The sequence below is a fragment of the Hypomesus transpacificus genome, chromosome 12 (assembly GCF_021917145.1).
Source record: "Hypomesus transpacificus isolate Combined female chromosome 12, fHypTra1, whole genome shotgun sequence".
NCBI lineage: Eukaryota > Metazoa > Chordata > Actinopteri > Osmeriformes > Osmeridae > Hypomesus > Hypomesus transpacificus.
This window is the reverse complement of record NC_061071.1, coordinates 4,928,421-4,941,264: the sequence shown is the minus strand read 5'-3', so window position 1 is coordinate 4,941,264 and position 12,844 is coordinate 4,928,421. Positions and strand designations below refer to the sequence as shown.

General features: G+C 41.9%; 2 protein-coding genes across 5 annotated transcripts in view; both read left to right on the top strand.

Moving 5' to 3' along the window:
- spega (striated muscle enriched protein kinase a) overlaps positions 1 to 4,261 on the top strand; it is a 42,053-nt gene extending 37,792 nt beyond the window's left edge. For 2 of the 4 annotated variants that reach the window (XM_047030821.1, XM_047030825.1), the window contains 5 exons: positions 644 to 883; positions 1,229 to 1,452; positions 1,690 to 1,765; positions 1,955 to 2,104; positions 2,509 to 4,261. In XM_047030821.1, coding sequence (XP_046886777.1) covers positions 644 to 883; positions 1,229 to 1,452; positions 1,690 to 1,765; positions 1,955 to 2,104; positions 2,509 to 2,758 — 940 coding nt within the window. In that variant the 3' untranslated portion in view covers positions 2,759 to 4,261. The remainder of the gene's footprint in view (positions 1 to 643; positions 884 to 1,228; positions 1,453 to 1,689; positions 1,766 to 1,954; positions 2,105 to 2,508) is intronic. The other 2 variants (XM_047030824.1, XM_047030823.1) reach the window with 2 other exon arrangements.
- A 715-nt stretch (positions 4,262 to 4,976) lies between these two features.
- LOC124474396 (carboxy-terminal domain RNA polymerase II polypeptide A small phosphatase 1-like) lies at positions 4,977 to 11,414 on the top strand. The gene is made up of 7 exons (XM_047030462.1): positions 4,977 to 5,349; positions 7,967 to 8,112; positions 8,210 to 8,311; positions 9,962 to 10,018; positions 10,469 to 10,561; positions 10,660 to 10,845; positions 11,158 to 11,414. Exons 1-7 carry the CDS (start codon positions 5,277 to 5,279, stop codon positions 11,284 to 11,286), a joined length of 786 nt encoding a protein of 261 aa, XP_046886418.1. The 5' UTR covers positions 4,977 to 5,276; the 3' UTR covers positions 11,287 to 11,414.
- The last annotated feature ends 1,430 nt before the right edge of the window (positions 11,415 to 12,844 follow it).

Genomic DNA, 12,844 nt, shown 5'->3' with positions numbered 1-12,844 from the left:
GATTCAAGTTTGGCTTGGATTTTTTCCTGTCAGACGAAACACTGTTTTTTTCACTGTCAGATAAGAAGCAAACAAGGACCTGGCTCCCCCCTCTCCCCTTGGAGTCTAGTCATTCATAAACACTGGTCCTTAATGTAGCTTTCAGTCAACACTATATGAGGGTGTTCAGGTGGGATTGTTGGAGTCAGTCTCTCTGATTGGGTTGAATGCTGACTACATTCAAATGTTTTAGTGTTGTTTGTTTATTAGGGTCCCACACCTGTTGTTGCTAAGAAATAGCTTCTATTCCTAAACTATAATTCCATAGCTGCTAATCCCCTACAGATTTGACACAGAATACTATTAGGCTGAGAGAGAGACACATAAGACAAGCACTACACTATGCACCAATGCATTTGTGTCAATAAGAGTTACTGTTCTGGGTACAGTTGGATTCATTTTTTTTTTGCTCAATTGTTAAATTCATTACGTCTTATCAACTTCAAACTACTTCCCACCGAGAATGGGAATAGAGTACAAGGTAATCCTACTAGGTACCAGGATTCCAACCTTAGTCTATATGGGAGGATGAATATGTACACAGAGAACTGGCACACTTGCAACCTAGCACCACAGCCTCTAATATCCTGATTCTCCTTTACAGGGGTCGGTTCGGGGTGGTCAGGGAGTGCAGAGAGAACTCCACTGGGAACATCTATATGGCAAAGATTGTCCCCTATGACCAGGAGACCAAACCATTTGTGTTACGGGAGTACGACATCCTCAAGTCTCTGCACAACGACAAGATCATGGCTCTGCACGAGGCCTACGTCACTCCACGCTACCTGGTCCTGGTGGCAGAGTACTGCAAGGGCAAGGAGCTGCTCTACTGCCTTATGGACAGGTAGGTGGGACAGAACACACACACACACATGCATGCATACGCACATGGGCATGCACTCATGCCGTAGACACGTGCACACGTACACATGTGCACACACAGATACATTCAGTCCTACCCTAATCTACACCGCCCTCTTCTTCTTTGCTCTCCACTACCTCTACCTCTTTACCGTTCCTTGCCCTGCTCTACCCATCTCCACTCTACTCCACTCTACTCGTTTGTACTCTGCACAACTTTATCCTACTCTAATCTACTCTTTTCTTCTGTGCTCTACTCTACTGCACTCTCCTCTGCTCAACCTACTCTATACTCTGCTGTACTGTACTGTACTCTACTCTACTGTAGGTTGAGGTACTCTGAGGATGACGTGGTGTGTTACCTGGTGCAGATCCTGCAGGGTCTGGAGTTTCTTCACAACAGACGCATCCTGCACCTGGATCTGAAGCCTGACAACATCATGGTCACACACCTCAACGTGATCAAGATCGTGGACTTTGGCAGCGCTCAGGACTTCAACCCGCTGTCTCTGAAGCAGTACAACCCAGGGCTGGGGACTCTGGAGTACATGGGTAAGATCCTAAACTACAATGGCCTCAGATGAATCAGCTGATGTTATGGAATTCCAAACAGATGGTCAAATACTTAGGGTGTATTTGATTGAGTTAGATGCAATACCCCAAAATTCATACTGTGAAGTAAATCAAATCCATCTGTACACACCCATGTGCTTTGTTTAATCTGAACCTCCTCTATTGTCTTCCCTGGGCCCCTCCTTCCCCTTTCTGTCCCCCTGCTTGGATCCCCAGCCCCTGAGATGGTGAGGGGAGAGGTTGTGGGTCCCACCGCAGATATCTGGAGCCTGGGGGTGCTTACTTACATAATGTGAGTTTCAGTGACCATTGCCAAATGTCCTTGCAACCCTATGAATTACCGATACAACATTGGATTTCAATATTATATTATATTATAATACATACTTATTTAACATAAACAACATTAGAGGGAATTTGTTGTATAGTTGTTTCTTTCAAATACTGATTCATGACAGTTCTTGTCTGGATTCATTATCAGGATGAGTGGCAGACTACCTTTCCAGGATAAGGATCCCCAGCTTACAGAAGCTAAGATCTTGGCAGCTAAGTTTGACCCAACCAAGCTGTACCCCAACATCTCCCAAAGTGCCTCCACCTTCATTAAGAAGATGCTGAGCAGCTATGCCTGGTAAATACGGCACCCTCAAAGAGGCATCCATCTCTCTTCCTTGCTTGCGTATTGTGGTCCATTGGTAATCGTCTTTTTGAGATGGTGTTAGGTGTCAAATGACATGAACAGCAAGTGGTGTCTTTGTTTAAAACATTGCTGTATGGTGAAGATTACTCTATTTTAATTTAGTAATCATCATTGAGATCATAATGTGCAGGATATATTGTACTACGTACAGTAAAATGTACTATTATACAATACCAGCCAAAGGTATTTCATCTGAAAATAGATGGTTTTAACAGGGAATACAACAATATGATTATATAATCACAATACAATATTACTATATTATAATGATGTATAGATTAACCTCATGTTGCTGACATTTTGGTCCATGTTACCTCAATTCTTCTGTTCCAAAGGGCCCGTCCGACCACTAAGGACCTCTTCACCCATGCCTGGCTCCAGGACTCCTATCTGATGAAGCTACGCAGACAGACTCTGACCTTCACCACTGCCCGCCTCAAAGAGTTCCTGGGGGAGGACGAACGCCGCCGTGCAGAGTCCTCCACCAAACACAAGGTTCTACTGCGTTCCTACCAGACCTCGCCACATCTGCCCACCTCGCCCACACCCTCCCCACAACTACCTGGCACGCCAGGCGCTGAGTGAGCGTCAGCTAGGGGCCAAGAGGTGAGGGTAGTTAGGGTTCAGATATAGCTGGCTCCTGTTTGTTCCTGGACGTTAAGAGGGAACACACTTTGTGAGGCGAGGGGGAAATGATAAGGGCCCCAGCTTGGATAGGACCTGGACAAATCTGAATGGATGGGATTCACATGGCCACTGCTGATCTATCGATGGCTTTGGCTGTGGGTCAGGTATGGAGGCTGTGTGTCTTGGAGTGACCTGGAGTTGGATGAGCATTTGATCCTTACAGCAGTCCACCTATTCTGTTCCAGAGAAATAGACATAAGGTTAAAGCTGGGAACAGTTGCGATGAGAAATGACCCTGATGTACCCTAATGGGAGGAAATGACCCTGTGATATCATACTGATCTGTTTCTATCCTACAGGGTTCTATGGCATCAAGACAAAATCAATCTCAAAGTGAATCATCACTTCGTTGAGTCAAGGAAAAACAACACTGCTAATGGACAGATGTTTTTAAAGTTTGTTTTACATGTTCTGTTGACTTGATTGGCATGATTTGGTTGTTTGAGGACAACTGTCTACTACCCTGAGTATTCTCTGTGTATGTGTCTGCAATTTAGAACCACTCAGTTAACACAAAATATATTACGGTTTGACAGATTTGTTCAGCACAATTAAACTGGGACATTATTTATCTGTTTTTAGAGCACAGACTTGTTTTGACAGTTCGTATATTTGGTAGTGATTATGTGAAAGTACCATAATGTATGCTAATTTATGCTGCTAATTTATGTTGCATTTATTTACAATTTTTTTTTAATGCAAAACCAAAAAGAATTGTATGTTTTCTCTCTTCCTGGAATTGTATGAGAAGTTTCCCTCTTTTTTCATGTTAATTTATTTGCATGTGTGCATTTCTTTGGGTTTATTTTTCTGAATTTCTCCTGGAAAACTAAGCAACTATACAAGTGCACCTTCATGATCAATGTTTATAGGATTATAATAATAAATATACCTGTAATTTAGAATTACTTAGGTTAGTCTGTGATACAACATGAATGTCCTGTTAAAGTAAAGATACTGAGGTTAAAGTTCTACTGCAATCTTATTTCACTATTGTAAAACGACTTCAACAATGTAGATAAATATCAATGAGGTGTCAGTTGGACCACAGTGCTCCCTGGTGGTGGTTTAGGTTACTCTAGACTTGGTCAATCTGTTAGTGCCTCTATCGGTTTCGATGACGTGAAAACACAAAACTTTTATTTTGTAAATCCGTCGTCATGGCTTATTCACAATAGGTGAGGTGTGCGTTTGACTCGTTATTGACTTGTCATATCATAATAACTGATACCATCTCTTATGGACGAAAACATTTACTTATATACTCATTTTTGTGGTCGAAGAAAAACTCTTGTGAATCTCTCCCATACAGTGTTTCTCTTTTGTACAAATTTGAATGGCTGAAGATTTGTAAATGTCTCGATTTGCTGTGTTTATAAAGTGGAAAAGGTTTGAAATGTTTTTATGAAAGTCTCTAATAAAATTATTGACTTGATTGCATATCTGGTATCCTATAGCCTACATATCTGGTCTTTTCACTTATACATGTGACATTGCTCAAGTAAACATGAATGCAACATATTTGTCTACTCTAGGCTTTTGAATATTTAACATGGTTAAATTTGTATGTGCTCTTTATTGACGCTCCCTGACATTTCGCCTGTTTGCAATCCGGTTTCAAGTGTACCCCAGTTGGGCGTTTCTTGCGATTTAAAAAGTTGTACTGAACACGGCTAAGTTCTTTGGGCACGGAATACAGTGCAGTTGGTAGCTGTGATGCCAGCAGTAAAATACAGTAAAGAACGCGAAACACAATAAACTGTCTGTAGCCCGGCATATTTAACCTGAAATATGAACATGCAAGGCCAAGACAACGATAAATTGGTTGAAAGGTTTCGAATAAAAGTTGTGAACTTGAGCTTGAAACCGTGCCTACACATTAAGTTGGCGGGTTACGTTTAAACGGAGATTTTTAAAACTCGGCCAAAATGTATCCAGGACCATTTTGAAAATTGATCTCATATCCTTGATAGTTACAATGTAACTTCTAGGTTAAGGGACTGTCGTGATCTTACGTGCAATTATCACGATGCACAAGCATCTCACTATAGACAAACTGGATGTGTTGCCACTTTAAGTAAAATGGGAGGCCTTGAAACGGCACAGTTCCATGTTTGTATCTTGAAATTGAGAGCGGAGTTGAACTCCATATTGAAACAAAGTAACTAACTTCTTTGTAAATGCATTGACCGTGTATTTTTTTTTTTTACTTTAAACCCATTCTCTACATGACTAATATTACAGAGATGCAATTGAACAGATCGTGTTTGTTTTTGTATTATGCTTTTATGCGGGTTAGATATTCTGAGGAAATATAATTTTTAATGCAAGTTTATTGACAGCAGACGAGCCATAAAAAGGCCACTTGAACTTCTGGTGAAAAGACTCTTAAGGACTTCCTAGGATTCTAGGTGTGATGGACAATCAGTCCTCAGTAATCACGCAAGTTAGTAGAGATGAAGAAGCAAACAACTCAGTTCGAGACAAGAGTAAGTTTTTCATTAAGTTTTCTAGACGTACGTCACAGTTGTTTTGCACCCCACATGTCAAACCCTTTTGCTGAATTAAGAGGCGATGCCAGCTATTCCGACAGTTCTAGCAACAAAAAAAACAAACTTTTATGATCAAATACTTCCTCCAACGGTTGCTCTCTCAGAAATCTCCGATAATTTTTTGTTCAGTTAATCGTTATCAAACATGAGTTTGTACTGATTGAATAGTTTGAAAAGGGGTGGTGCACCGCTGTCTTGGTGCATTACGCAACTTATGGTCACTGCACCGTCCACTGTGTGCTCTTACCTCATCAGTTTCGAAAATGCAGACACTCTCCAGGTCATATACAACCACGAGTGCAGTAGTGAATTACTTATAGCGAATTTAAAGAAAATGCATCAGTGGTGGTTATGGTGAAGCAATAGACGAGATTATGGGTGGCCTATAGCTACTGTGTGTTTATGACAAAAGAAGGTATAAGAAGGCTAAGTATGTAGACCACTCTATGGACACGTTTTGTATAAACCTTTCTTCAAACCAAAGTTTTCTCTTCATAGACCTAGTTATTACATTTTAAGTAGTTTGGACTCTGCCCACAGCAGCTGTTGGACATCAAGATGTGCTGTATTACTTACTTATTTTACTCAAAAAGAAAGACTGTCTGATTGAAATTCAAAATAGCTTTAATAATATATTCTAGTGTATAACATCATCCCTAATCTTTAGTCTAGACACATGTCCTCCAAGGTCTAAACAGGCCGCACAATGTGTGAAGCAAGTCTGAATGTATGTTGTCACATTGTATCGTGTATGTGTGTGTGGGTGCGGGGTGGTGGTGGTGGTGGTGTGTCCTAGGTTAGTACCCCTCATTGTGTAAAGTATGACGACAGTCCTGACCATGGCGTGGGTGTGCTGTAAGAATCTGCCCTCATGTTTCCTCTTCCTGTTTGGGTTCCACCGGGATAGTGGGCAGCAAAGGGTCAGAGATCGAGAAGGAAAAAAAGGAAGAAAAGAAAGAAAGAAAGTGAGGAATTCAAGAAAAAAGGAAGAAAAGAAAGAAAGAAAGTGAGGAATTCAAGAAAAAAGGACAGAATGAAAGCAAGGAGTGGTATGAAATGGACAACACAGAGTTGTGTGTTTTGTAACACAGTCACGTTTTGAGAGGAGGGGAAGGAGAGACTGGAAAGGACATAATCAAATGTAGAGAAAAAGGAGAGAAACAGTAGATTGTTTGCACCTTTTCAAAAGGCCATGCCCAAAATGGAGCAGTGAAAGAAAATCTCTTACAAAAAAATATATATATTTTACTAAAATAAATATGATATCTAACCTCCATGCGTAGTTGTTACGTTTATCCAAAACATTTTACAGCATCATCAAATGCACCATTAGGATGATTTAGGCCTAAATTATATAATGCAGTTGTGATTCCCTGTGTAATCTAGCAGGTTGTTTGCACGATGATATAAACTGTCTCTTAGCATTCATGTGCACCATCCTGTCACTGGCTCTAATGAACATTTCTTCCTACAGCCTGCTCATAACCATATTTATGTACACAGTAAAGTTGACCAAACACATGACATACATGCAATATAGGCCTTTACTATATTTACAGTATGTACCTTTAATGTATGTATATTATGTTGACCAACAAAATATTACTGAACCAAAAACTAATTGATTCCTATTTAGTTTATTTTATTCAAAATTGTACTTTTATAAATGATCTCTTTGTAATACTGTATCAGGATCTGGTTGCATTACATCATTTTAGTAAAAGAACATATAGCCCAGTATCATCATCACATACATAAATAGGATTGAATGGTCGTTTTCTTTTCTTTTTCTGAACCCTTGGGACATTGTTGGAAACAGATCCTAGCTTAGTTCACGTATGTGTGTGTCCATGAGGAATGTGAATGGATGTTTCAGCAGTTATGCAACCACAGTAGGTCATGTTGAGTGGGAGGTGCATCTGATTAGGTTACTGTAACTTTCTGGAAGTTGAGTGAAGTTGAGTGGCCTTGTCTGAGTCCTCCATCAATGCTTCCTTCCTTCCGTCCCCCCTCCTCGACTAGAACATTCAGGATCTCTGATAGTACATGGGTTGAAATCAACATGTGTTTCTCTACACATACATCAGCCTATGTTTATGCTCTCTTCAGATCAGCGATTTCTGGATAGGTCAAAGGAGGGATGTGGTTTTAGGAGTATTTAAACAGCGCCTTAACTAAGGTTAGTTAACTGGTTAGGAGTTATCTAACTTACCGTTAGTGGTGGACTAGTTTCCTCAGCCACATATTAAAGATATGTTTTCATGAGTTTCTGCTTCATTGGGACAGGAGGGTAAAGAGTGACAGGAAATGTAGGGGAGAGAGAGCGGGGAGGATGTGCCGGAAATGGCCCGGGCTGGAGTCTAACCCAGGCCCCTGCCTTAGCCTCAGTGGCACACACACCTTGTGATGGCTCACTAATAAGGCCTCATCCCTTATTAGATCAGTCATATTAGTTCACTGGTGTGGCTCATCCGCTCACATTAGATCTATATCAGTTGTTGACTGTTTCATCCTGACTGGCTGGTTTATTTACCACTTGGTCCCTGTTCACCAGGCCCCCCCGGCTCTACCTCTAAGAAGCCCAGGAACAGAGGATTGTTTGGCAGCCTGTTTTGCTGCCTGTGTCATGACCAGGCTGAATCTCCGCCCGTCAACAACAATGCCCCGCTACTGGTGGAGGAGAATGGAACTGTCTCCAAGGTAACTAAACACTGGCTGACCAACTAGGCAATTGAGTGGCTGGAAGGCTTTTTTTTTTAAGCATGAATTGTCAGTAATTTGTTCTTGATCATTGCAGGTCCAGATGAAGCCACTGCTCCCTCAGGCCAAGTCAAAAGATGCTGGGAAGATCTGTGTGGTGATTGATCTGGACGAAACACTGGTCCATAGCTCCTTCAAGGTCAGTGTGGGTGTGTGTGGGTGTGTGTGGGTGTGGGTGTGTGTGGGTGTGTGTGTGTGTTTAAAAAGGATGTGACCAGGAAGGCTAGTGTACCATCCTAGTAAAATTAAATGTATTCCATCTTCATCAGTTGATATCAAAGTGGTACCACCTTATAAAGCCACATAATGCACTTTATATTATTTTCGAAGTTAATGTACTTTTCTGTTTTTATTTATGTCATTGTTGTATCCTTATAACGCTTGGGACACGCTGGCTGCGAAGCGCCGTGATTGGCTGCAAAGCGCCTGGAAGCACAGCCTTTTCCTTTTGGCGCCCATGTTATCAAATTGGACCGTCCATACAGGCTGCGAAGCACTGCGAAGTGCCATGGTTGGCTCGCGCTCGCAGCAATCATTTCAGCAGCTGGTCTAATTTTTACGTGTGACGCTTGCGAATTTGGCTAGAAGATGATAAAACACATTGTTATTTTATATATTTCACTAAACGAATATGAAAAGATTTTACTGTGTTAGTTGTAGGGTATAGAGGCTATAGAACTATCATATTATAAGACCTAACTTCACAACGCTTGTAACAAACGGCCAATCGTGTGTTTACCGATTTATAAAAAAAATGGAAACATAAAAAAGTTAAAAACTGAATGATCATGATTGGTGTTGGCTGTCCAGCCAACAGTTATTTCTAAACTGTAGAATAGGGTTAGCGTGGATCTGCCCTCCTACGTACTTCCACTAAATTTTTATTTTGCTTCTGTACTGGGGAGTTCGGCATATAAGTTGGTTTTCTCAAATCTACTTTTTGTAGGTCCAATCGCTTCGGGGTACATGCTGCCAGTGTGTCGCAGGTGTTATGAAAAGAGGCCAGGGTTGATGACGACACAAGATAAATGTGTTCTCATGAAACCACTGGCAGTGTGGAGACTGGGTTCTTTGCTGGCCTTTTGCTGTTGTTTTAAAGGTCCCATGACATGAAAACTTCACTTTAGGAGGTTATTTAACATTAATATAAGTTCCCCTAGCCTGCCTTTGGTCCCCCAGTGGCTAGAAATTTGAATAGGTGTAAACCAAGCCCTGGGTATTGTTCTCCACCTTTTAGTAAATGAGAGCTCAAATGCTCGGTTTTGAAAATCCCTTAGTATGATGTCACAATACGGAAAGTTACCTCCCCTTCTCTGCTTTGCCCGCACAGACAATTTGGCCCACCAATGAAAAAACAAGCTACGACCGTGCAAGCGCGACATTGGTTTTTCCTCGAGACATCATGGCTTGCAAACGACCGAAGCATGGCAGTTAGCCCCGGCTTTTTCTTCCTCACAACATTTGAATGGCGAATAAAATCCCTTCTGATTCTGATTCTGAAGCTTCAGACACAGAAACAGCACATCCTGAGGAAAGCTCACTGTGGGACTGCTCATAGTGGCTGTAATTCTGCACCAAGGCTGAATTTCGGGAAAGAGATTTCAGATACAGTATTTGGGGACCACTAAGGCCTATATAAAGGCATCCAAAAACAGCATGTCATGGGATCTTTAAACAAAATTTAGACACATCCACCACCAAACATATACAGTTACTCACTATATAGTTATGTGTATTCAAAGATTGTGTGTGAGAGTGTGTTTCTAATGTACTTCTATTTTCCTCACAGCCTGTGAGCAATGCAGACTTCATCATCCCAGTTGAGATCGATGGTACTGTCCACCAGGTAAGGTCATCTTCATCATGGACGTCCTTCCAAGTCCTCAGTTGAGTCCTTAGTTAAGATGGACCGTACACCCACCAGAACCATACGCATCAGAACCAGGGAGTGAGCCTGGTTCAAGTAATCCAGGATAAGTTTGTTTTACCAGACAGAGCCTATTCTGGATGACTTGGTTCAGGAGCACGCCCTCTGTCATCAAATACCTCTGGCCACAACCAAAGGACACCTGAAAGAAGAGCTTCAATGTAGAGTGTTACTCTGTAAATGTACTATACGTTTGAACTGATCTCCATAGGATTTTGATCTCAAATCAAAGACTCATTCGTAGTGACAGAATAAGATCTTCTGGTTTGGTAGCTGCTCGGGAATGGCCTGTAATAACCGTTATACCAGCCCTTGTCCTTTGTGTTGTTCTCGGCTGGCCCTTTATATCTTGTGTCTTTCTGTCTGTAGGTTTATGTTCTGAAGCGCCCCCATGTGGATGAGTTCCTGAAACGCATGGGGGAGCTGTTTGAATGTGTTCTTTTCACTGCTAGTCTTGCCAAGGTGAGAAAGACAAACTTCTGCATACAGTCTTTCTAACTGATGACTTTCTAACTTTCTGACTATTGTTCTACTTACTTGTGTGTGTGTGTGTGCTCCAGTATGCAGACCCAGTGTCAGACCTGTTGGATAAGTGGGGAGCATTCCGTTGCCGCCTGTTTCGCGAGTCGTGCGTGTTCCATCGGGGTAATTATGTCAAAGACCTGAGCAGGCTGGGTCGCGATCTCAACAAGGTCATCATCATAGACAACTCTCCTGCCTCCTACGTCTTTCACCCTGGCAACGCCGTAAGAGACCTCTCCCTGTTCATCCCTGACAACAGCTTTGTTCTTTTGGTAGATGTTCTTTCGCAGTTTTTTAAGCTACTGGCTGACAAACCAATTTCCTGTATGGGATTTATAAAGTAATTCTTATCTCGTTTCTTACCTGTTTTTGAGGGCAAAACTGTCAAAACTCAGGGCTAGACCCAACATACACTGAAAAGTTGTGGAAATAGTTTTTCCACAACGTTATTAGTTTTGTCTCCATGTCTGCTCTGTACTATTTATTGCTTGCTGAAATACATCCTACCTCTACTTTGTGTGTGTGTGTGTGTCCAGGTGCCTGTGGCCTCATGGTTTGACGACATGTCTGACACTGAGCTCCTGGACCTCATCCCGTTTTTTGAGCAACTGAGTAAAGTGGACAACGTCTACACCATCCTCAAACAACAGAACTTCACTAGCTAGCGCCATCTCCATCAGCTAGCACAAACTGCTAGGACCACCACCACCATCTAGCAACAACCGCTAGGACCACCCTACTAGCCCTACGACCACCAGCTAGCATTGTCAACCACTCCACCAGGTCCCTCTACTGCCATCTACAGGCTCCCAATGCCTTCCCTGGACACCAATTCAACACATGCTCCAACTGTAGTGTTCAGCCCCTTTTTCCAAACTTTTCCCTCAGTATTTATCCCCAGACACAGCCTCTTACACCAGCCAATAAACCTCCAGTGCCCCAAGGACTGGAGAATATCACAGTGCTTTTACCGTGCTTCTGCCGGCACCAAATGGAGAAAAAAAGAATTGCACAACAGCGATCCCATCCCACCCCTCTCGTCCTCCATCATTAGATTCCCAATACACCCTACCATGGACAGTGCAATAGATCATCATGTAAACTGTAGGTCTGGTCCTGAACTTCTAGAATGTGTTAGGGAATTTCAAAACATGGATACAGCCAGAACATTTTGGTGCCAGTGGGTCACTCGAGGACAGCCTTGACTGTCTGAAGGTCTAGAGATGTCATGATGCAAAAGAAGATGCAAGAGAAAAACAGTGCCTTTTTGAATGAAATGTATGTCTCGACGGATGGGCCTGCAGTGATGTTCCTGCGAGGACAAGTGTACCAGGCTGAGCTGCAACGTTAGAATACTGACAATGCGACTGGAGGCGATGGTGAGACTGGACGTTGTGAAGAGTGGGAACTTTAAGTTACAGACTGAGCCGAATGATGGTTATCTTTAATAGAAAAACAATCAATGGACAGTTGGGAGTCTTTAACACTTGAATAATGTGTTATTGTTTTTGTATCTTTCATACTTCCTTCCCAACTTAGAACAGAATCAACAGAAAGTATAACAATTTAAATATTGTGCATACCGTAAACTGCTGGCCAAACCCATTGAAGGCACACAATGGGTGAATATACATAGCACATCCCAGCCACCAACCACCACCAACCAGTGTGATCAGTACTTTAAAGTACTGTAACCTGCTTACTGCATTTATGAAGACTTTCTTCTTTGCCAATGTTTTCATTGAAACCTTGGGGTTATGTAAGATCATAGAAGAATTCACTTGACAAATACCTGGAGAAAAAAAAAAAAGAGTTAACGACAAAGCAGCACTTTAAATTATTCCGATTCTAATCACTACAGACCACCCTGCATGGGTGGCTAGATTATGTGCCATTCTAGCTCTCTTAGCCATGGTGCCAATATATATCATGGCATCAATGATTACATGGATGTCAGAGAACATGTGACCTTCTTATCTAATTTAGTTTGAATGATTGAGTCCCAGATGATGTTGTTATTATAGAGGGCTGAGTTTGACAAACCTGTTTGTCATCTGTTTGCTCTCATCAGGAAGAAATGTGCTTAGGCTCTGCTTGCCCAAAGTACTCATTCCTCACCATTTTACCACCAACAGTACTTGAATTTATTTCCCTATTTGTTGTAAAGGACTGCAAATGCTATGCTATCCATATAGTAGTGGTGATTGGGGTAGTTTATTTTTT

Excerpts from the sequence above, each read along its gene's own strand:
- LOC124474396 (XM_047030462.1), top strand. The coding sequence starts at position 5,277 with ATGGACAATCAGTCCTCAGTAATCACGCAAGTTAGTAGAGATGAAGAA. Across the intron at positions 8,113-8,209 it reads AGAATGGAACTGTCTCCAAG|GTCCAGATGAAGCCACTGCT; the intron begins GTAACTAAACAC and ends TGATCATTGCAG. Across the intron at positions 8,312-9,961 it reads TGGTCCATAGCTCCTTCAAG|CCTGTGAGCAATGCAGACTT; the intron begins GTCAGTGTGGGT and ends TTTTCCTCACAG.